This window comes from Lichenostomus cassidix, unplaced genomic scaffold (assembly GCF_008360975.1).
Source record: "Lichenostomus cassidix isolate B80296 unplaced genomic scaffold, HeHo_3.0 HiC_scaffold_45, whole genome shotgun sequence".
NCBI lineage: Eukaryota > Metazoa > Chordata > Aves > Passeriformes > Meliphagidae > Lichenostomus > Lichenostomus cassidix.
In genome coordinates, this window is record NW_028147789.1 from 104,479 (window position 1) to 127,328 (window position 22,850).

General features: G+C 52.6%; 1 protein-coding gene and 1 long non-coding RNA gene across 3 annotated transcripts; one reads left to right on the forward strand and one right to left on the reverse strand.

Annotated features, from left to right (window-relative positions):
• Nucleotides 1-11,735: 11,735 nt before the first annotated feature.
• LOC146420826 (uncharacterized) lies at nt 11,736-13,109 on the forward strand. 2 transcript variants are annotated; one of them, XR_014848942.1, is made up of 3 exons: nt 11,736-11,777; nt 12,363-12,394; nt 12,974-13,109. It is a non-coding gene; the product is annotated as an uncharacterized LOC146420826 (long non-coding RNA). The 2 variants fall into 2 exon arrangements; XR_014848943.1 differs by lacking the exon at nt 12,363-12,394 and having other exon boundaries at nt 11,736-11,773.
• Nucleotides 13,110-16,946: 3,837 nt separating this feature from the next.
• On the reverse strand, nt 16,947-18,994 carry LOC146420827 (uncharacterized). The gene is made up of 2 exons (XM_085047949.1): nt 18,902-18,994; nt 16,947-18,582 (listed from the first exon to the last, which is right to left on the reverse strand). Exons 1-2 carry the CDS (start codon nt 18,992-18,994, stop codon nt 17,155-17,157), a joined length of 1,521 nt encoding a protein of 506 aa, XP_084904075.1. The 3' UTR covers nt 16,947-17,154.
• Nucleotides 18,995-22,850: the final 3,856 nt, after the last annotated feature.

The window sequence follows — 22,850 nt, forward strand, 5'->3', positions numbered from 1 at the left end:
TGTAGAGACACAGTCATGGATCACTGGGGTGTCCCCAGTCCCAGTAAGGGATGGAGAGACCAAACTGGCTCCCACTTCCCCCACTGCGCCCCCAACCCAGAACTTACCACGATGATGGAACCACTCCCTGTATCCATGATGGTCAGGGGAAGGGGAGCAAAGGGATGGTCAGCATTGGACCTTATGGGGCTGAGGGTGGACACAGGGGCATCTAACCCCCCTAACCCATGGCAGACCCCTGATTCAAGAAGGAAAATCCCAGGGAAACTCAGAGATTTCAAGCCAAGAGATCTGCTGCTCACCGTTATGAGATTCTGCGGTGGAGTTGGACTTCGAGGGACAAAAGAAATGGAAGATTGAATTTCCACTGCAAAGTGATGGTAGCTTGGCATCTGCCGGGGGGCAGAGCAGGATGGAGAAGAGCAGAGCCACGCAGAGCACAGCCACCTTCATCTTCCTCTCGCACTGGACAGCGCTGGGTGAGGCTGCAGCAGACCAGGAACACTTTTATCCCTGCTGGGACTCCTCCCTGCCCCCTCCCCAACAGCCCCCAGGCCAAAGCCCGGCTTGGCACAGCCCCCAGCCCTGGCCTCAAGCCCAGCCCTGGCACAGAGTCCATCCCACCTGTGGCACAGATCCAGCCCCCTTGCCTGGTATCTGTCCAGCTTCCTGCACAAGGCAGCTGCCCCTGGAAGGGCCCAGGAAACTCTTGGGGCCAAGGGGGTTGGGCAGGGAGCCAAAAGCAGCTGGGGACTCTGTGGGGACAATCCCCACTCCAACAAAATCCATCCTCCAACAGCCCCCAGAGCCAGATGCCCTCATAGTGGCACTGGGACACCAGGGCTGGGCTTGGGGCAGTGCTGGGGTGCTCACTGCGTCCAGCTCCAGCCCATTCCCAGCACTGCAGCCACAAACTGCTCCTGACCCACAGAGGAACATCCCATGCCTGTGCCCCCTGTCACACCCCGGGCCACTGTGTCCCCCCAGGTCCCCCCAGATCTAGCTCTGCTGAGCTGTCCCTCCTGGGGGTCCCAGGGACTCTGTCCCCAGCAGGGCTCTGGCTCCATACTGGGCTGGCACTGGGACACAGCTCCTGCAGTTCCCCTGGCCCCAGCCATGGCTCTGCCCTGCCCTTGGCCCAGCACTGGCCCTCAACAGGGGTCACCTTCCTGCCCGAGGGTCCCTCACTCCCGTCCCAGCTCAGAGGCCCCTGTCAGGGTGACCCCCGAGGACACAGCTCAGGGACAGTCCCTTCCAACCCCAGGGCTCCTGTCGGCTGCCTCAGCCTCCATTCTCCACCGCCCTGCTGTGACATTTCCAGGAGATGTTCCCTCCTCACGCCACACTGCCCACACAGAAGGGAGCTGTTGTGGGGCACCTGGAAAACACTTCAGGCACCTGCCCTGACTGTTTGCCTTGCATTTTCCTCAGGAGCCACCAGTGACCTGGAAGGTTTTCCTGCTGCTGTTTGTGCTTTGTGCCTCTTTTGTTGGAGAACTGGGGGGCTTTGACCCCGGAGGAGCCAAGGGGAGGTGAAGCCATTTAGAGTAGGGAAAATTTCAAGCATCTGGACACCAAAGGGGCTGTTCTGGACAATGCCAACAATGATTTCATGGGCTCCTGTTTGGGTACCATTTCACCGTGGTACAGTGAAATGTCCCTAGTTTGATTTTTTGCACAGGGAGGAATGAGAGATGTCACCAAGGGGTGGGGTGGTGAGAAGTCTGAGGTGCAGCTGATGCCACCTGGGTATCCCCATTCCCTTCCCCTCCCCGAGCCGGGCTGGGAGCACATGGGGAAATCCCTCTTGTTCCTGCAGTCCCTTCCATGGTTTTTTTCTCACTCATGGGTTCCAAATCCTTTCGATGTCTGGCTGTTCTATAGGAGGTGTCAGGGGGGTCACAGGGGGAAAGGGGAGGAGGAAAGGGGAGGAGGAATGAGGGCTCTGTTTTCCCCACTTTAATGTCTCCCTTCCCTCACTGCCTTCCGATTCCCAAGAGCTGTGGTGTCAGGGAGACAGGACTCAGCCAGCGGTCCCTGTCCATTGTACTGTTTATACTGGGACATTTGATTGTTGAGCAGTCGCTCACCATGACAGTGACTTGTCTGGTGGTCACCACAGAATCTGGGAATACTGGAATGGTTTGATTTGGAAAAGGGGACCTTTAAAGGATATCCCATGCAGGGACACCTCCCAGATGGGTGTCTCCTCTTCTTCCCACATTCATGTCTCACTTCCCAGTTTCCCAGTGCCCTCCAGTTCCCACAGTCCCTCAGCAGCTGCCTGTCCAGAGAAGGGGATGGATCCAGGGAAGGGTCTGGAGCACAACTCTGGGATTATTTCAGATCTTCCTTGAAGGGATTCCTGTTATTCCCAACAGTGCAGGAGCTGCCTCCAGAGGCTGAGAAGTGCAACCCCATTCCCAACCCCACTGTCCATGCTCTGATCCAGGAATGCCCAGCCGGGCTCCATATCCTGCAGTCCCTGACACATGGCCTCACCGTGTGCAGGTGGCGGAGGCGAGGAGAATTGTGCCCCTCTGTCCCTCTCAGGTGAGACCTCTCGTGCCCCCATATTCAGGATCCCAGCGCAGGAAGGACATGGAACTACCGGAAAAGTCTAGAGGAGGCCATGGAGATGCTCCAGGAGCTGAATCCTCTCCTGAAACAGGCTGGGAGAGCTGGGAATGTCCAGCCTGAGAAAGGAAGGCTGCGGAGAGGCTCTGGGAGGGTGGGCAGCAGCCCAAGGTGGGTGCTCAGGCCAGGGCAGGAGGCCACCAGAGGGACACTGCAGGAAGCTGTGTGACAGAGACCAGAGACAAGGCCCAGAGAAAGGCTGCCCTGCTCCAGGACAAGACAGGCCCTCTCACAGCCCCAGAAACCATGGAGAAATGTGACTTTATCCTTGAGCAGGTGACAAAATAAAAACCCAAGGACTTCTGCACACCTCCCTCTTTGCCTGGCCTGCTCCTGCATTCTCAGCACCATGGCCTGCCAGCTGCAGAGCCTGGACACTGCCCACAGGCTGCCCACAGGGAAACACCAAGATGTGGCAGCAGTTTGCTCAGCTTCTCATTCCAGAAAAAGAACCATCTCCTTCCTTTCCCATCCTAGGAAAATTCAACCTCCATCTCTGCCAAAGACCATTTCTACACATCACTGATCAGAAATGTTCCTCTGGCCTTTGTTACGAATGGAGACAGAAAATTGGATAAATCTCTGCCTTTTGCCTAGGCCTTTGGCGGCAGGCAGTAGCTCTTATTGGCGTGGCCAGCAGCCCAAGACCCTTTCTTGTTCGCAAGTTCTTTAATAATGGCCAGTTAGGCCTAACATGACATAAATTATCATTTATTAGACACAGAAAATAACAGACATAAATCATGGTACAAATCAACATACTACACAGGAAAAAATAAAAGAAAAACATCTACTAATAAAGGGAATTCAATGCTCATAAAGGTACCTTTTATTACAGCTCCCAAGAAATAATATAACTTAGCAAACAATCTTACCAAGGCCAATTTGGCACTGAAGTATACCTCTGAATCCTTTCACTCAATCCCTAGGAAAGTAACCAGCAGAGCCTGCATCCAGACTGCGGGGAGAAGCCTTTGCACATTTCCAGAGTGTGTGTAAAAGACTTCTGCCTCTGTGATATTTCGCGTGTCTCTTATAGTGTAAAAGTGTATCTTTTTGTCATGTACTTATTCTTTTCATCTCTTTCCACATCTGCTCTCCATACCAGCTGTGGGCTCTGGGTTGGAGGCTCCAGACTCTCAGGCACCAAAAGAAAACCCCTTGATGGGCTTTTGACCCAACCTGAGTTATCTATACACAAGTCATGAAGATAGAGAGAGACGGGGGGCACATCCTGCCTCAGATTTCCTGCACCAAAAATATCCCCAGAGCCCTAGATGACATTCTGGGGGCATCATTAAACCCTCCACAAACACTGCACACACCCCCAGGATCAGCAGCTTTCCCTCTCTGCAATTCAGGCTCTCTGCACTGCTCCTGTTCCTTTTCTCCTCCTCTCTCCATCACTTTGGGAACCACAGAGCTCCCAGCCTTTGGCAATTCCCAAGGCCAGTGCCTTCCACGGGTAGTTTGTTGGACATGCCCATGGCTGATGTCCCCTGGTGTTCTCAGGGAAGCTGTTGAGTGCCAGAGGAGGCCATGGAGTTGCCGAGGGCACTGGGGCAACTCCCCTACTGGGAAAGGCTGACCAAGTGTGGGCTGATGAGCTAGGAGAAGAGAAGGTTGTGTGGAGACCTCAGAGCACCTCTCCAGTCTGTGAAGGGCTACAGGGAAGCAGGAGAGAAACACTTCCTCAGGAACTGCAGTGACAGGACAAGGAGTAATGGGATCAAACTGATAGAGAGTTAGAGTAGATCTGATGATGGGAAGACTCCCTGTAGTGTGAGGGTGGTGGTCCCTGGCACAGGCTGTGCAGAGAGGCTGAGGATGTCCCATCCCTGGGAACATCCAAGGCCACATTGGACAGGGTCCAGAGCGGCCTGCTCAGGTGGGAGGTTGCTCAGGTTGGAACCAGATGATCATTAGGGTCCCTTCCAAGCCAAAAAATTCAAGGATTGTATCTTCCATGATCCCCATCTCCCTCTGCAGAGTGGCCTTGAAACTTCTGTGACATCACAGCTCCCACAGTGTACCACATGGAATGTAGTACACTGTGGGACCTGGAAAGGACTACAACACACCCTTCACCTGCTGCCAGCGGTCACTGCTCGCTTGCTTTTCACTACATCCGTCGGTGCTGAGCTGTTCCTGCTGCCCGGACTTTTCCTGCTCTTTGTATGGAAGCACCAATGCCAGCAGGATGTGCACTCCTGTCCCAGTGAAGGTACAGTGCCATTCCACGGAGCTGGGCAGCCCTGACTGGCCGGGCGGGACACACCCCTGTGAGGATGGTGTGGCACAGGGACCCCACTCTGAGGTTGTGCTCCCTGATGCAGCCTGCCAGAGACACTGCAGAGGACAGCCTTTGAGAATTGTAGTAGCTTCCACTTCCTCTGGGTTCCCTCAGCTGGAGGTCCCTGGGGGTGCTGGCACAGCCACCCCGGGGCTGGGGGTCCCTGTGCACAGAGGGTTCCCACTGACACTGTTCCCAGCACTGGGCCGTGCTCGTGTTCCTGGGCTGGGGCACAGCAGTGTCCCCAGGAGCAAAGCTGTCACCAGCACAGATGAGTCAGACATGAGCTGACCCTGCAGCGATGCCACCAAAAGTGGCCAGGAAACTTCCTGTCACCCTTCCTGCTGGAGCCAAAGGGACTCCTGGGCCCAGAGCCAGCATCAGGCTGCAGGGATGCAAAATCCCCATTCATGCTCTGAAGGCCATAGCAGCCTTGGGAATTGTGGGACCTGGATCTGGGCTGTTGCAGGGGCTGATGTTTAAGGCTTGGAGCCTCCAAAATCTCCAAGCTGTGCTTCCCCCCTGCATTGCATTGCCCTGCAGCATTCAAGAGACAAAAGCCCACTCTGCAACCAGCCCATGGCCTAACAGGTGCCTGAGCTCAGCCCCAGCCCAGGCAGCTGCCCCCAGAGCCCTATGCTCCCTAAGCATTCTCAGGGCAGTCACGGAGCTCCCCGGACAGCCCCTGCCCAAAGCAGCAGCCATGCAGGCAGCACCTTGGGGCAGCAGGGGATCTGCGGCAGTGCAGCAGTGCTGGGGTGGTCACTGCGTCCAGCTCCAGCCCATTCCCAGCACTGCAGCCACAAACGGCTCCTGGCCCACAGAGGAACATCCCATGCCTGTGCCCCCTGTCACACCCAGGGCCACCATGTCCCCCAGGTCCCCCCACATCTGGCTCTGCTGAGCTGTCCCTCATGGGGGTCCCAGGGACTCTGCCCCCAGCAGGGCTCTGACTCCACACTGGGCTGGCACTGGGACACAGCTCCTGCAGTTCCCCTGGCCCCAGCCATGGCTCTGCCCTGCCCTCGGCCCAGCACTGGCCCTCAGCAGGGGTCACCTTCCTGCCCGAGGGTCCCTCACTCCCGTCCCAGCTCAGAGGCCCCTGTCAGGGTGACCCCCGAAGACACAGATCAGGGACAGTCCCTTCCAACCCCGGGGCTCCTGCCAGCTGCCTCGGCCTCCATTCTCCACTGCCCTGCTGTGACATTTCCAGGAGATGTTCCCTCCTCACACCACACTGCCCACACAGAAGGGAGCTGTTGTGGGGCACCTGGCAAAACACTTCAGGCACCTGCCCTGACTGTTTGCCTTGCATTTTCCTCAGGAGCCACCAGTGACCTGGAAGGTTTCCCTGCTGCTGTTTGTGCTTTGTGCCTCCTTTGTTGGAGAACTGGGGGGCTTTGACCCTGGAGGGGCCAAGGGGAGGTGAAGCCGCTCTGGAGATGGGACAAAATTTCCAGCCCCTGGACACCAAAGGGTCTGTTCCTGACCATCCTGGCTGTGGGTTCATAGGCTCAGCACAGATGTGCTCCTGTTGGTGGATGGGCAGCTCCTTGGAACAGCGAAATGTCCCCAGTTTGGATTTTGACAGAGTGGGTGATGAGAGATGTCACTGGGGCAGAGGGGTGAAAATTTTGAAGTGGAGCTGATGCCACCTGGGTGTCCCCATTTCCTTCCTTTCCCTGAGTGGGGCTGGGAGAACGTGGGGAAATCCCTCTTGTTTCTGCAGTCCCTTACATGGAATTTTCCCCACTCATGGGCTCCAAATCCATTTAGGGCCTGGCTGTTCTCAGGGAGGTGTTGTGGGGGTCACAGGGGGAAAGGAGAGGAGGAACAGTGGCCCTACCCTCACCACTTTCAGGTCTCTGATCGCCCAGTGCCATTCCAATACCCAGGATCTGTGGGGTGGGGAGAAAGGACTCCACAGGGGAGAGGTCTCTGTCCGGTTGTACTGGTTTTGACTGGGATATTTGATTGTTGAACAGTCACTTGACATGACAGTGACTTGCCTGGTGTCACCAGAGAATCTGAGAATCCTAGAATGGTTTGGGTGGGAAAAGGGAGCTTAAAGAACATTGCATTCCATCCCCTGCCATTGGCAGGGACCCCTTCCACTATCCCAGGTTGCTCCAAGTCCTGTCCAACCTGCCCTTGGACACTCCCAGGGATGGGGCTGCAACAGCTGCTCTGGGAAACCTCTACCAGGGCCTCCCCACCCTCACTGGGAGGAATTCCTTCCCAGTATCCCATCCAACCCCGCCCTTTGGAAATGGGAATCTATTTCCTCTTCTCCTGTTCCTCCAGCCCCTGCTCCAAAGTCCCTCTCCAGCTCTCCTGGAGCCCCTTTAGGCACTGGTGGGGGCTTTAAGGTCTCTCTGGAGTCTGCCTGTCTCCAGGTTGGACATTCCCAGCTCTTTCAGCCTGGCTCCAGACCTGCTTCGGCCCTCAGAGCATCTCCATGTTCTCCCCTGAACATTTTCCAGCAGTTCCACATCATTCTTGCATTGCAACCTGTCTCGGTTTGAAAGACAGGTGTCTGCTAATGAAGGCAGGAGCCTCCCTTGGAAAGGAAAATATGACCCCTTTCCCTGTGAATTATTATAATTTTGAAATTAAGGGAATTTTATGCAAATTTATGAGTCAAGAAGCAACAGTTCTTTACTAGTATGTATAACAAGGCAAACAAAACAACAACAGTGGCAGAAACAACAAACAAAAGCAGACACCCAGGAGCAGCCTTCTCTCGGCTGCCAGAGCACCTTCCCCTTTGGTGTAGTTACAGTCACAGCCGGCAGGGGCGCGGCTGGCTCTCAGCCGTGCAGGGCAGGTGCAATGATTCCCCCGCGGCTGCAGAGGGCGCTGTGGCGCGAGTTTCAGCCGTCTCTCTCCATGCAGCAATGGTGGATGCAGCCGGCAGAGAGGGATGGAGAAGGGGCTTCCCTGTAGGAACACACGAGGGGAGCCGACCCTGGTGCCCCCTCTGGATCGCAAGCTGGGAAAGCAGAGATGAGCAAAGTCCCAGAGTGGGAGATGAGATGGATCAGAAACTCAGCCGCTGTAGCTGGAACCACAGGGCATCCCAGCAGGGCAGGGACTGTGGGTTACAGTATGGCAAAGAAAAACCTCAGAGCACTGGCAGAGAAATGGGGGGAGCTGGGCAGTGGCCGTCTGGCTCCAGAACACAGCCGAGAGAGACTCCCTTGGAGGGGGAGGGGGCTCGGCAATCTGGGGGTTTCCCTTTTCAAAGGGAAATAAGGGAGTGTATTTACAAAAAAACGGCTGATAAGACATGAGTTTGCTGGTAGGATAAGACTGATACTGAGAGACAGAAGAAACAATGGGAAGAAATTCCATAGGAATTCCACTGATTGACTTGCCAAAGACCAGAGACATAAGAAAAAGAAGAAAGGGGAGATGTGTATTAAAGGGAGTCTGGATTAGGGGGGATGCATAATGCATGGGGTCTGCATTAGGCTTTCCGGGAAGTACCTCTCAAGTACCTCAGCCAGTGGGGAAAGAGAGAAGGAACCTGTATCTGGGAAAGTCAGATAAAAGAGGTTGCATCCTCCAACAATTTGAGAGACCCCATGGGAAGTGTCCGTGACCTCTCCCTTTATTCATGAATAAAGTTACAGGACTCTTCAGTCTCCTTTTTGGACATAAACTTCTGGTGTTTGTGGATTTATTTTCCTGACACCCTGAGGCACCCAAGAAGATGGTGAAGGCTCCTTTGTTTGGTGGGGTAGGGTGTGAATAAGGTCCCAGTGCAACGGCCACTCTAATGAGCAAAGGGTCATCAACAGCAAGAGAAAAAGCAGGACAAGGCCAGGCTCTGGTGGCAGCAGCGAATTCTCCCCTCATGGAGCAGCTCAACCATCCTCCTCCAAAGCCAAGAGAGCAAGAGAGCCAGCAGCTGTCCCAGGTCCTCTTTTCCCAGCGATATTTTGTGATACCTCTGCTCTTCCCACAGAAACCCTCAGATAAGAGAAGTGCAGCCAGGGGCTTGGCTCTTCCCCTGAGCTTGGCAACGTCTTTTGTTTCTCTTCAGCACCCAATTGTTATTGTTCCTTCACAACAAAATGGTGGAAAATTGCCTAACCTCTAACAGAACCCAGAGCTGGAGGCAGGTGAGGTCTCACCTGAGTGGGACAGAGTGGCACAATCACCCCATCCCCACCTGCTGACACTGCTCAAGATGAGCCCAGGAATTTCCAGGCTGGGCTGTGTCCCATTTGTCACACACCAGCACCCCCAAGTCCCTCTCTCAGGAGATTCTGGGGCCAAGATTCAGGAACTGCAGGATATGGAGCCCAGCTGGGCATTCCTGGATCAGAGCATAGATAGTGGGGTTGGGAATTGGGCTGCAGTTCTCAGCCTCTGAAGGCAGCTCCTGCACATTGGGAAGGACAGGAATCCCTTCAAGGAAGATCAGACAAAATCCCAGAGTTTTGCTCCAGACCCTTCCCCAGATCCACTCCCTTCTCTGGACAGGCAGCTGCTGAGGGACTGTGGGAACTGGAGGGCACTGGGAAACTGGGAAGTGAGACATGGATGTGGGAAGAAGACACCTATCTGGGAGCTGTCCCCACATGGGATGTTCTTTAAAGAAGAACATTTCCAAATGTTCCCTTTTCCAAATGAAACCATTCCAGTATTCCCAGATTCTTTGGTGACACCAGCCAAGTCACTGTCATGGTGAGTGACTGCTCAACAATCAAATATCCCAGTCAAAATAGTACAATGGACAGGGACCGCTGGCTGAGTCCTGTCTCCCTGACACCACAGCTCTTGGGAATCAGAAAGCAGTGAGGGAAGGGAGACATTAAAGTGGAGAAAACAGAGCCTTCATTCCTCCTCCCCTTTCCTCCTCCCCTTTCCCCCTGTGACCCCCATGACACCTCCTATAGAAGGGCCAGGCATCAAAAGGATTTGAAACCTGAGAGTGGGGAAAATCCCATGGAAGGGACTGCAGAAACAAGAGGGATTTTCCCAGGTTCTCCCAGCTCCACTCAGGGAAAGGAAGGGAATGGGGACACCCAGGTGGCATCAGCTGCACTTCAGACTTCTCAGCCCCCACCCCTTGGTGACATCTCTCATCACCCACTCCATCAAAATCCAAACTGGGGACATTTTGCTGTTCCATGGAGCTGCTGATACCCAAACAGGAGCACGACTGTTCTGAGCCCATGAACCCACAACCAGGATGGTCAGGAACAGCCCCTTTGGTGTCCAGGGGCTGGAAATATTCCCTCATCTCCAGAGCGGCTTCACCTCCCCTTGGCCCCTCCAGGGTCAAAGCCCCCCAGTTCTCCAACAAAGGAGGCACAAAGCACAAACAGCAGCAGGAAAATCTTCCAGGTCACTGGCAGCTCCTGAGGAAAATGCAAGGCAAACAGTCAGGGCAGGTGCCTGAAGTGTTTTGCCAGGTGCCCCACAACAGCTCCCTTCTGTGTGGGCAGTGTGGCGTGAGGAGGGAACATCTCCTGGAAATGTCACAGCAGGGCGGTGGAGAATGGAGGCTGAGGCAGCCGACAGGAGCCCTGGGGTTGGAAGGGACTGTCCCTGATCTGTGTCCTCGGGGGTCACCCTGACAGGGGCCTCTGAGCTGGGACGGGAGTGAGGGACCCTCGGGCAGGAAGGTGACCCCTGTTGAGGGCCAGTGCTGGGCCAAGGGCAGGGCAGAGCCATGGCTGGGGCCAGGGGAACTGCAGGAGCTGTGTCCCAGTGCCAGCCCAGTATGGAGCCAGAGCCCTGCTGGGGACAGAGTCCCTGGGACCCCCAGGAGGGACAGCTCAGCAGAGCTAGATCTGGGGGGACCTGGGGGGGACACAGTGGCCCGGGGTGTGACAGGGGGCACAGGCATGGGATGTTCCTCTGTGGGTCAGGAGCAGTTTGTGGCTGCAGTGCTGGGAATGGGCTGGGTGCTGGACGCAGTGAGCACCGCAGCACTGCCCCAAGCCCAGCCCTGGTGTCCCAGTGCCACTATGAGGGCATCTGGCTCTGGGGGCTGTTGGAGGATGGATTTTGTTGGAGTGGGGATTGTCCCCACAGAGTCCCCAGCTGCTTTTGGCTCCCTGCCCAACCCCCTTGGCCCCAAGAGTTTCCTGGGCCCTTCCAGGGGCAGCTGCCTTGTGCAGGAAGCTGGACAGATACCAGGCAAGGGGCTGGATCTGTGCCACAGGTGGGATGGACTCTGTGCCAGGGCTGGGCTTGTGGCCAGGGCTGGGGGCTGTGCCAAGCCGGGCTTTGGCCTGGGAGCTGTTGGGGAGGGGGCAGGGAGGAGTCCCAGCAGGGATAAAAGTGTTCCTGGTCTGCTGCAGCCTCACCCAGCGCTGTCCAGTGCGAGAGGAAGATGAAGGTGGCTGTGCTCTGCGTGGCTCTGCTCTTCTCCATCCTGCTCTGCCCCCCGGCAGATGCCAAGCTACCATCACTTTGCAGTGGAAATTCAATCTTCCATTTCTTTTGTCCCTCGAAGTCCAACTCCACCGCAGAATCTCATAACGGTGAGCAGCAGATCTCTTGGCTTGAAATCTCTGAGTTTCCCTGGGATTTTCCTTCTTGAATCAGGGGTCTGCCATGGGTTAGGGGGGTTAGATGCCCCTGTGTCCACCCTCAGCCCCATAAGGTCCAATGCTGACCATCCCTTTGCTCCCCTTCCCCTGACCATCATGGATACAGGGAGTGGTTCCATCATCGTGGTAAGTTCTGGGTTGGGGGCGCAGTGGGGGAAGTGGGAGCCAGTTTGGTCTCTCCATCCCTTACTGGGACTGGGGACACCCCAGTGATCCATGACTGTGTCTCTACAGGGCTGTTTTCCTATGCCAGGGAATGATTAATCGCAAGGTGAGTACTGGCAATTCTCCTTGGCCCAGACTCTCCCCTCTCACGGTCACAAACCCCCAGGGCATCCCAGTGCACCCCAGTGAATCCCAGGGCTTCCCTGGGAGGCCTCTCACTGTATTCCCACCCATCCCAGCACACTTCAGTTCTTCCCAGGGATTCCCCATCCCCCCAGACCTCACTGCATTCCCATTAATCCCAGTGCACCCCAGTACACCCCAGGCCATTTCTTTCCCTTTCCCTTCAGTCCTTTCCATTTTCCTCATGACAGGGATGTCCCCAGATCCCCGTCCTTGACACCCCATTCCAAAAACCCCTTCCAATCCCCTCCATTTTGTCCTCCCGTGCCATTTTCTCCTGCCCTTACCCCCAAATATTACTCTGTCCCACCCCACTTGGATCTTTTCCTCCTCCTCTTCCTCCTTCTCATCCCCCACAGCCGAGACCCTTCAACACCCCCACCCCAGTCCCTTGGTGTCCCCACTTGGCCCCAGTTCATCATCATTGAGGTCTCCCCCTTCACCCCAACCCTCCCATCCCTTATTGGCACTGGGGACACCCTGGTGACATCCCTGCATCTCTCTGCATGGAGGAGTCACAGCTCATCCAGTGAAGAGGCCTGAGGTGAGTACCCCAAGGTGTGCTGGGCTCTGACCCTGCCCTGGCATGGCCACGACCCTCGGGGCCATCCCAGTGTTCCACTGTATACCCTAGTGACTCCCAGTGTCTCTCAGTATCCCCCATGGCTCTCCCAGTGTCTCCCACTATGCCCCGAAACCCACATTTCTCTGCAGCCCCCATGGCAGCATCACCTGGCAGTCCCTTGGGATGGTCCTGTGAGAAACCTCAGGGGATCTCCAGCCCCACAAAGGGTCCATGGGGATCCAGGGGGATTCTGGAGCTCTCTGGGGTGGAGACGTCTTGGGGCCAGCAGAGGGACATGGATAGGGCTGTCCCTGATCCTTGTCCCTGGACAGCCGGACAGAACTGCCCCAAAGGCTTTCCTTGCACTTAGAGGGCTCTGAGAGGCTTTGGGGTATCCTGAGGGGAGGAGCTCTGGGGGCCCCATGGATCTGAGGAGCCAAGTCCTGTCCTGGCTCTATCCAGGGTCCCAATGCCCTTCTGTCACACAGGGCTGGGGACAAGGCCCTTCTCCTGTCCTAGTGAACATGCTGGAGTCACGTTTTGGGCTCTGTCTTTTAGGATTGGAACTGGTGGTGACAGCTGTGTCCTGTACCCCTCCAGCGGCATGAGGAGATTGTCATCCCTGGAGGACACCCCTGATCCCCTGGGAGCCCTGGGAATTTCCCTGGAATGATCAATAAACCCCTTCAGCAGAGCTCTGTGTCCTTGTTTGGGAATGGGGATTCGTTTCCGCCGCCGGTTCCTCCTGAGGGAGAAGATTCCCTTTCTCTGGGGTCAATCCTTTACGAGCTGCTCCACGTCCCATTCCACGGGTTCAGGATGTGTTCCAGGTCCCTCACAAAACGTCAGGAACTTCTCCAGATCCTTTTCATTGGGTCACTCCCTCACTCCTGTCTCCACTGCTTCCCCTCCCCCATTAAAGGATCCCTGTCTAGCTTTGAAAGACAGGTGGCTGCCTTGTCTGGGAACCTCCCTTGGAATAGAGAATATGATACCTCCTTCCCTCCAAATTATTATTATTACTTTGAAATCAAAGGGCTGTCACGCAAAGATTTGGGAACAGGGTAACAGTTCTTTACTAGTATTTATAACACGGCAAACAAGCAGCAACAACGGTAGCAACAACAAACTAGAAAAACCAGTAACTGCATTCTCTGGTCTGTCACACGCTCTCCCCTGTGGTGTAGTTACAGTCACAGCCGGCAGGGGCGCTGTTGGGCTCCCGGCCTGGCAGGGTATGTGGGATGACTCCCCCGCGGCTGCAGGTGGCGCTGTGGCGCGAGTTCAGTCGAGCCTCTCCCTCATGCGGCGATGGTGGAACAGGCTGGATGGTGGAACAGGCTGGATGGTAGAATGGGCTGCAGCAGGAAACCTCGGGCCTGTGGCTGGGGTGGCAGGGTCTGGCTGACCCCGGGTAGCAAACAAGATGTGGCAGAAACTTCGCAGCTGTGGCAGGAGCCATGGTGTGTCCTATCCAGCAGGGGTGCAGAGTTACAGTGTGACAGATGTCATGGTTTGGACCCTGACCAAATGCCAAGGTACCCGCTGCATCTGCTCGCTCATTCTCCCCTGCCACAGATGGGCAGAAGAGAGAAAACAATTTAACACACACAGGGTTTGTGAGTTAAGGAACTGGGAGAAAATGCTCCAAGGACAAAACAGGCCCATCTTGAAGTTGCAAAGTGTTTTATTACTAACAAAGACAGAGGAGAAAAATGAGAAGTAAAATAAACCCCTTAAAGACACTGTTTCCCCACTCATCCCGCTTCCTCCTTCCCACCAACAGTGCAGGGTGGGGCAGGGTGTTGGGGTTTGGTCAGTCCATCACCAAAATCTTCTTCCGCTGCTCAGGGAGAGGAGCTCTTCCTCTGCATTTCTGTGGGATCCCTCCCACGGGAGACAATTCTCCATGAACTCCTCCAGTGTGGGTCCATCTCACAAGCAGCAGCACACATGCACACTGCTGCATCGTGAGCATCCTCCCATGGACAGACAGTTCTCCCAACACTGCTGTGGTGTGGGATCCCTTGTCCATGGGGTGCAGACCTCCAAGGCCAGGCTGTTCCATCTCAGGAGCAAAGCCTCTCTCTCCACTGGGACTCCTGCTGGATCACAGCCTCCTCCAGGCATCCACTTGCTCCAGCATGGGCAACTCCCCATGGGCTGTGGTTGGACCTCTGCATTCCCCGTGGACCCCATGGGCTACAGGGGCACAGCTGCTTCTTCATGGTCATTACCATGGCCGGCAGAGGAAATTCAGCTCTGGCATCTGGAGCACCTCCTCCCCCACCTTCTCCACTGACCTCGGTGTCTCCATGTTATTCTCCCTTCACATATTTTTTCCTCCTCCTCTAACTAAAAAGAAGTGTGTGACTACTTTGTTTTGATTTTTTCCTAAATATGTTTTCACAGAGTACCTCTAATTGTCCCAAACATGGCCAACAGCATGTCCACCACTTCAGAGCCATCAGAGATTGGCTCTACTGGACTTGATGAAAAACTTCCAGGACTTTCACTCAGGACACACAGGAGCCGTCTTTGTGCCACTCCCCACCCTCAGACACTTCTTCAGGCCGACTACAACAGCTTCTGAGGGGTTTAAATTTCTCTTAGATGTTAAAGATACCTTGCTGATGTTCTGGGCTAAGCAAAACCACCACATCTGGACATGCAGATGCTGAGGGACTCTGGGAACTGGAAGGCACTGAGAAACTGGGAAGTGAGAAATAATTATGGGAAGAACAGGAGACATCCAGCTGGGAGCTGTCCCTGCCCATGGCAGGGTGTGTTGGTTTTGCTTGGCCCTGTTTTGCTAGTGGGGGAGCCACAAAGATGGCTCCTGTAGGAAGCTTTTGAAGCTTTCAGCATGTCCAGCAGAGCCAATCTCTGATGGCTCTGAAGGTGATGGACATTCCGCTGGCCAAGCCTGGGCCAATTAGAGATTGTGGCAATGCAGCTGTGATAACATATTTCAGAAGAAATCAAAACAATGGTGCATGCAATTCTTTTTAGCCAGAGAAGTAGGAGGAGGTGAGAACATGTGAGGGAGAATAACATGGAGACACCAAGGTCAGTGGAGAAGATGGGGGAGGAGGTGTTCCAGATGCCAGAGCTGAATTTCCTCTGCCGGCCATGGTAATGACCATGAAGAAGCAGCTGTGCCCCTGTAGCCCATGGGGTCCACGGGGAATGCAGAGGTCCAACCACAGCCCATGGGGAGTTGCCCATGCTGGAGCAAGTGGATGCCTGGAGGAGGCTGTGATCCAGCAGGAGTCCCAGTGGAGAGAGAGGCTTTGCTCCTGAGATGGAACAGCCTGGCCTTGGAGGTCTGCACCCCATGGACAAGGGATCCCACACCACAGCAGTGTTGGGAGAACTGTGTGTCCATGGGAGGAGGCTCACGATGCAGCAGTGTGCGTGTGTGCTGCTGCTCGTGAGATGGACCCACACTGGAGGAGTTCATGGAGAATTGTCTCCCGTGGGAGGGATCCCCTCTGCTAGCTGTGGTGAAGACCATGGGGGGAACAGGTAATCCCCCTGAAGCCCATGGAATCCACAGGAATGCAGAAATTCACCCACAGCCCATGCCAGAAGAGCAGATGGATGCCTGGAAGAAGCTGTGATTCACTGGGTGTCTCATTGAAAGAGTTAAAGCTGCAAAAGCCTTGCAAGGGAGAGAAAGGCCTTGCTCCTGGGATGGAAGCAGCCTGGCCTTGGCTTGGGAGAGTCTGCACCCTATGGACAAAAGGATTCACGTTGCAGCAGAATTCAGGCGAGATTTTGCTCGTGAGATTGGACCCACTCCAAAGAAGTTCACAGAGGACTGTTTTTTGTGGGAGGGACCCCATGGCTAAGTAAAGGACCCCTCTCCCTGATGGACTGAAAAGAGAAAAAACCCCTTACCCTGCCCCCTGCTCATGGAAAGAGGGAGGGGGGTGAGCAGAGAACCAGTGTTTGTAATAGATTTGTACAGATTAATAGATTTATGGACTACGAAAATATCCCATACTCTGCCCCCTACCCAAGCTGTTGGTTGGAAGGAGGGAGGGGGGTGAGTAGAAAAATGGTGTCTTAAGAGGGAGGGGGTGAGTGAACAAATGGTGTCTAAAAGGCTTATTTTTACCACGTTTATCCTCCAAGTCACTTTGCAACTTTTTAAAATCACTTTGCAACTTTAAGTTTGGAGGCAGTTTGGCCTTTTTTCTGCATGTCCTGCCACCAGTGTCCTATCTCACTAAACTCATTAATCCAGTGTGTGTTCAAAAGTTTTTTTTTCTTTCCCCTCCCCTGCACTTCTGCAGCAGGAGAGAGCAGGCGTGCCTGGCATTTAGCCAGGGTAAAACCCCAACATGATGCCATCCAGGAAAAAACAAATGTCAAAGTCTGTTCAACAAGCAAAAAAAGCAGGAGAATAACGTAGCGACGAGAAGAAACTCACAGCATTCTCAATATGAGTTATAAGCAAGCTTCGTTTATTTTAACGCGTGTGCTCTTTTTGTACTATTACCGTGTTTTTTATTTATTAATCACTAATCTACTCGTTAATTGCAGCAGTTACAGTTTACATTTCTTTCACATTCCATTCCCACATCTACAAGGTTTTCTCCCTCATTCTCTGTTAATCATAAGTTTCCTCCCGTACATTCTTCACACAGCTGCATCTTTTGATATTTTCTCACGAAGCGTTCCCAGGGGAAGCGAGCTGCTGCGGCCTGTACATGGCCTGAGTGCTGCTTAGCCTAACAATGATCTTGCTTGCACAAACCTTCTAATAAGTCATGTCCGTGATCTTTAAGCCATTGTGTAACAATTCCCCCTTTTCTCTTTTGGGCGAGCAAGATTCCGTCAGTTGTTTGATTAATTTGCTTAACAACACACTTATAAGTAATTTTCACTACAATAACTATTAATATAAGAATTACTAACCAGCGTAGACTTTCTTTAAGCAAGGGTATCAACCATGGCGATAGACCTCCAAACAGGGATGATAACCATTTGTCTAAAGGATTGACATCAACTGTAATTGTGGAGGTGTGCTTTTTCAACCACTCTAATTGCTTATGGATGGAATTGCTATGATCTGACAAATTAAAGCAGCACATCCCCTCAAAGTCTTTACAACCATGGCCTTGAGCTAATAATAAAAAATCAATAGCGGCTCGATTCTGAAGCACGGCATGTCGCAAACTCTTTTGGTCAAGCAGCAATTGGGAAAGAATATTAGTAGTAACATTTGCTTGTTTAACTGTCCAACATGCGAGTTTCTCAATTTGCCTGAGGGCTCTTGCAGCAGCTATTCCGGGGGTGAACAGGGAGGTGAACACTTTAGCTGTTACTGACCATAATTCAACATTATCTTTGCACCGTGAGTTTAGCTGGTGAGACAGAGAGCGCTGCTGGCGCTTTGGCTCAGCGACTACGCTAAGCCACATGCGTTGGTTGGGTGCTAAAAGAGTTAGTTCTCCTAAATAGCATGGCCCTCCAAAGATGTTATGAGGGACTCCTTGCCATGCTCTATCTCCACATATTAAGAATACAGATGGGGGTAACGCTTGTGGCGTCCCGTTGTTCCAAATTGTAATTGGTGGTTTCTTTATTTCAGCCCCCAAAGCACCCAAGCTTTGATTAGCAGTGTTGTTACTTCCGCAATAGCCGCCCTTAACAGTGTATGAGTATTCTACTATATTTATCGGGCTGACATTTGTCCAGCCTTCGTTAGAATGACTTAGGTTTGGGTTTTGTTGTCTATTTCCAAACCAAATGCATGTTTGGGTCCAATTGCTGGAGGTGTTACCAATTTTCATGGACCCCAGGAGGTGCAACTCCTCTGGGTCCCAAGGCAAGGTATTATTTAACTGGTTGATTAGGTTTGCCGCACACCAAGAGATACTTTTCACTATAGAACATTTGAAATATGTACTATAATTTCTAAACGCCTCAAAACTGAACAAAGGTACACCGACTAAACATGTTTTAAATGGTGCAGTAGCTGATTGCAAGCTGAGGCAAAATTCTGGGTTATGCGTTGCATTGGCCCAAGTCACCCACAGGTTCTGTCTTTCTTCAACCTTCGTTATGAGGGTCGTGGTTGAGCTTGGTATCAGAACCTTGATCGCTAGCAGCACGAGGAACAGCTTTGGTCCACTTCGCAGGGACCCACTGTGTACCTGTGGATGTAAGCACACACATGTAACCGCGCCCTATATATTTCACTTCTGCCAGGCCTCGCCACAGGCCTGAGCACGGGTCGCGATACATAACTATCATGGGTTCCTTGTGCTCTGAAGCCGGAGTTCGGCCATGCACTTGTGCAGGAGGAGAATCCTGGTCTGAAAAAATACACAAATAGTTTAACACAAACAATGTTTTAGCTAGCTTTTCATTAACATCACGAACATCATTGAATTTGTCCAAGTATCGTTTCAAAGTCTGATTTGCTCGCTCAACAATGGCTTGCCCCGTTGGTGAATGGGGAACGCCTGTTACATGCTTGACCCCCCACTGTTGACAGAATTGTCGCATTTTTTCACCGATATAGGCGGGCCCATTGTCGGTCTTGATCTGCTGAGGCACTCCCATAACTGCAAAACAGCTTGTCAAATGCCATATGTCATGGGAGGCCTTTTCTCCTGCTTGAGCTGTGGTCCACAGAAATCTGCTGTATGTATCGATTGTAACATGCACATACTTTAATCGGCCAAACTGCGGGACATGGGTGATATCCATCTGCCAAAGTTCACAAGGGCCTAAACCTCGTAGATTCACTCCAATTCCTAGGCCTGGCCCATGATGACTACAACTAGGGCAAGCTCTGACAATGCCTCTTGCTTCTTCCATAGTAATCTTAAATTGGTGGAAGAGTCCCTTGGCATTTTGATGAAAAGTGTTGTGAGCTTCTCTGGCCTTAACAAATTCGCTCAGTGGCACCACTACTGAAACTAAACGATCCGCTCTCTCATTGCCTTCTCCAAGGCCTTTTGACCATTTGTGGCTTCATATGTGAATGACAGCATAGGCGCATTCTCGCTGATAAATTGCAGCCTGCAGCTGTCTTAAAAGTTCAAACAGTCGTTTATTTTGGCAGTCTTTGAGCCGGGCATCCTCGATACGTTGCACTATGCCGGTGACATACATGGAGTCAGAAACCACATTTAACTCCGTAGAGTGCCAGTTCACAAAGGCCCAAACGACTGCCGCCAGTTCCAGGGTTTGCAGTGAGTCTTCTTCTTTCGCGGCCAATATGCGATGATGCCATTTGCCGTCTTGCATCCAAGTTGCCGCTGCGCGTCGAGATTTCCTTCCTGCATCTGTAAAAACTGTTACTGCATTTTGCAATGGGCGCTCACTCCTTTTAGGTATTGTAATCCACTCTTGGTTACTCACCCAATGCAGGGTGGTAGATTGCAGTGGCTCCACCTTAATTTTCACTGCTTGAGACAGCAGGCTGATTTGCAGCGCTTGTGAATGCTGAAGATACCACTCGAGGTCTCGTCGCTTCATCGGCTGGTAAATAGTTTCTGGCTCTTGGCTTGTTAACTGTAAAATCCTGGTGCGACCCTTCTGGATCAATTCTGCTATGTTTTCAACCTTTTGTTGAATTGTAGTTTTGGGCTGGATACTGGTGAACAGCCATTCTAATATTTTCACCTTACTCTCCCCCTTTTTATTTTTGCACTGTGTAAGTGCACCAAGGAGTTGTTTTTCACCACTTAAAATTGTAAGGTCCACTGGAATGTCCGGGTCGCAACGGTCAACCCAGCATTGTGCGATTTGTGTGCCGATTTTCTGAATAATCTGCTGTTGCAGCGGGGTTGGATGCACTGTCCGTGCTGGGTCAGTGCCTTGTAGCAATGGTCGCAAGGCATCAATGTCATCGTTTGATATGCCAATAACTGGACGTAACCATTGAATGTCGCCTAGGAGGCGCTGTGCGTCATGTAACGTTTTCACTTGTGTGTTAAGCTGTAATTTCTGTGGTCTCACATGCCCCTTTGTTATTTGCCATCCTAAGTATTTCCAAACAGGATTACGTTGGATCTTTTCAGGGGCAATGGTTAGTCCGTGTCTGCTTAATTGTTGTTGAAGCATGTTTTCTTGCTCACTAGTAAAGGCTGAGGCCTGGGCAAATAAAATGTCATCCATATAGTGATAGATCACTGTCTCAGGCCATGCTGTACGAATGGGTTGTAGTGCATTGGCTACAAACAGTTGGCACAGGGTGGGGCTATTTTTCATTCCCTGTGGCAGAACAGTCCATTCAAATCTCAAGAAAGGGGCTTCTCTGTTAATTGTTGGTAGGGTAAAAGCAAATCGTGCAGTGTCCACTGGATGCAGCGGAATTGTAAAAAAGCAGTCTTTCAGGTCAATGATCAACAGGTGCCATCCCTCAGGAAGCATGGCAGGGTTCGGCAATCCAGGCTGGAGGGCCCGCATTGCCTGCATTTGTGCATTTACTGCTCGCAGGTCATGTAACAGTCTATACTTGCCAGATTTTTTCTTGATGACAAAGATGGGTGTGTTCCAGGGGCTCATGGAAGGTCACAGGTGTCCTTGTTGCAATTGTTCTTGCACTAAAAGCTGTGCTTGTTCTAGACTTTCCCCTTTTAGTGGCCACTGCCCTATCCATACTGGTTTGTCTGTAGTCCATGTGAGCTGGATCGGGAAAGTCCATCCGACAGCGACCGCTGGGGAAAATGCTGATTGGTTAACACAAGTCCCAGTTGATCTAGCACATCCCGGCCAATTAAGGCATTTACTCTTCTTGGTAAGGGCATGATGGTTACATGGACTGTAGCCACTCTGCCTTCAATGGCTACCTGAATTGGGTCGGAGCTCCGCTGCACGGAAACTGAACCCCCAACGCCTTCGATTCCACTCAAAGTGTGCTGATGCGGCCATTCAGTTGGCCAACAGGCTGTGGACATTATCGTAATATCTGCACCTGTATCAAGTAACGCTGGCAAGGTTTGGGAGATACCTCCCCGAGTCCAAGTAGTTTCCACAACTGGTCGTTCTGTCAATGGAACTGTTAACATTGCAAGTCCTCCTGTAGAGCCAAATCCACCGGCTCCGCGATCCGCGAGTGCCTCGTGTTGTTGCATCTGCGCGACCATTTGTGGGAGTGGAACGAGTTTAGCTAGTCTTGTGTTTTTAGGAATGTAGATGGGGGGAAACATAGTTTGCACCATGATGTGAATTTCACCTGTAAAATCAGCATCAATTACTCCTGGTAATACGAACAGTCCTTTTATGCTAGCAGACGAACGGCCCACTAGAAGCGCGCCCACAGGTTTGTTGTTAATGCAGAGTGGGCCTTGAATTCTAGTGGGAATTTTTACAGGGCGCAAATCGATGATTGTTACGCCTACTGCTGTTGCCAGGTCCAGGCCGAGGCTTCCTTTTGTGGCAGGTTGAAGGGTGTTTGCTGATCGAAGGGGTTGACGGCAAGCGAGCTCATCTGCGGACACGTCGTTGTGTATGAAGGATGAGGTGGTGGGATAGTCACGGGAGAGAGGGCTGGAGCTGCTATTTGTGTCAGGGCGCGGCGGCTGGACGCGCTCTTCTTCGCGTTTCTCGAGTGTCGACAAGCTAACGTGGCATGGGTGTCGCTGTTGCAGATTTTACACCAGACTGGACCCTTACACTGCTTCCTTGTGTGTCCTTCAAGCCCACAACGGTAGCACCTTATACCTTTCCCTGATTTTGTCCCTCCTGCAGGCAAGCTAAGGGGTCGCAGTGGCCCCAAAGCAGCAAAGACTTGAGACTGTGCTTGGGCTAGCTTCTCTTCTATTTTATCTCCCAGCTTATCTCCTAGCTTATCTCCCATAGCCGTCACTAATTCTGCTACAAATGCCTGGGTACCTACTGGCACATGACTCATACGTTCTAGCATCATTTCTAGGGTAGCATTCATGGGCAGTGTGACAAGAATACTTTTCGTTTGCTGGTTACAATTTTCTGCCACACACTGGCGCAATAATGCTCCTGACATCCACGGTTCTACCCCAGCATTTATCATTGCAGCTGAGACTTTATCAACAAAGCTAGCAAAAGACTCATCCTTTCCTTGTTTAATAGACATGTAGGATGGTGTGGGGGGGGTGGTGTGCACTCTGAAAATAGCATCTCGTGCTGTCCGCATGGATTCTATTAAAATGTCCGGACCTGTTTGCAATTGTTCGATAATTGTAGACCACCGCCCCTGGCCCATTAATTGTTCTGGGATGACCCCTAGTAAGGGGTCATTTTCCCCCCGTGGCTGATTTGCTGACTGTCGGCACAGCTCTTGCCAGTGAGCTTGCCACAGCAACTGTTGTGATTGGGTCATAATCATTTTAATAATATTTTTGATGTCTTCTGGGCACAGTATGTAATTTCCCCAAATATAATTCAACATCATTCTTGTTGGCTCACCATGCAGACCCGATTCAGTAGA

Excerpts from the sequence above, each read along its gene's own strand:
- LOC146420827 (XM_085047949.1), bottom strand. The coding sequence starts at position 18,994 with ATGGGAGTGCCTCAGCAGATCAAGACCGACAATGGGCCCGCCTATATC. Across the intron at positions 18,583-18,901 it reads AACAGTGGGGGGTCAAGCAT|GTACACAGTGGGTCCCTGCG; the intron begins GTAACAGGCGTT and ends TTACATCCACAG.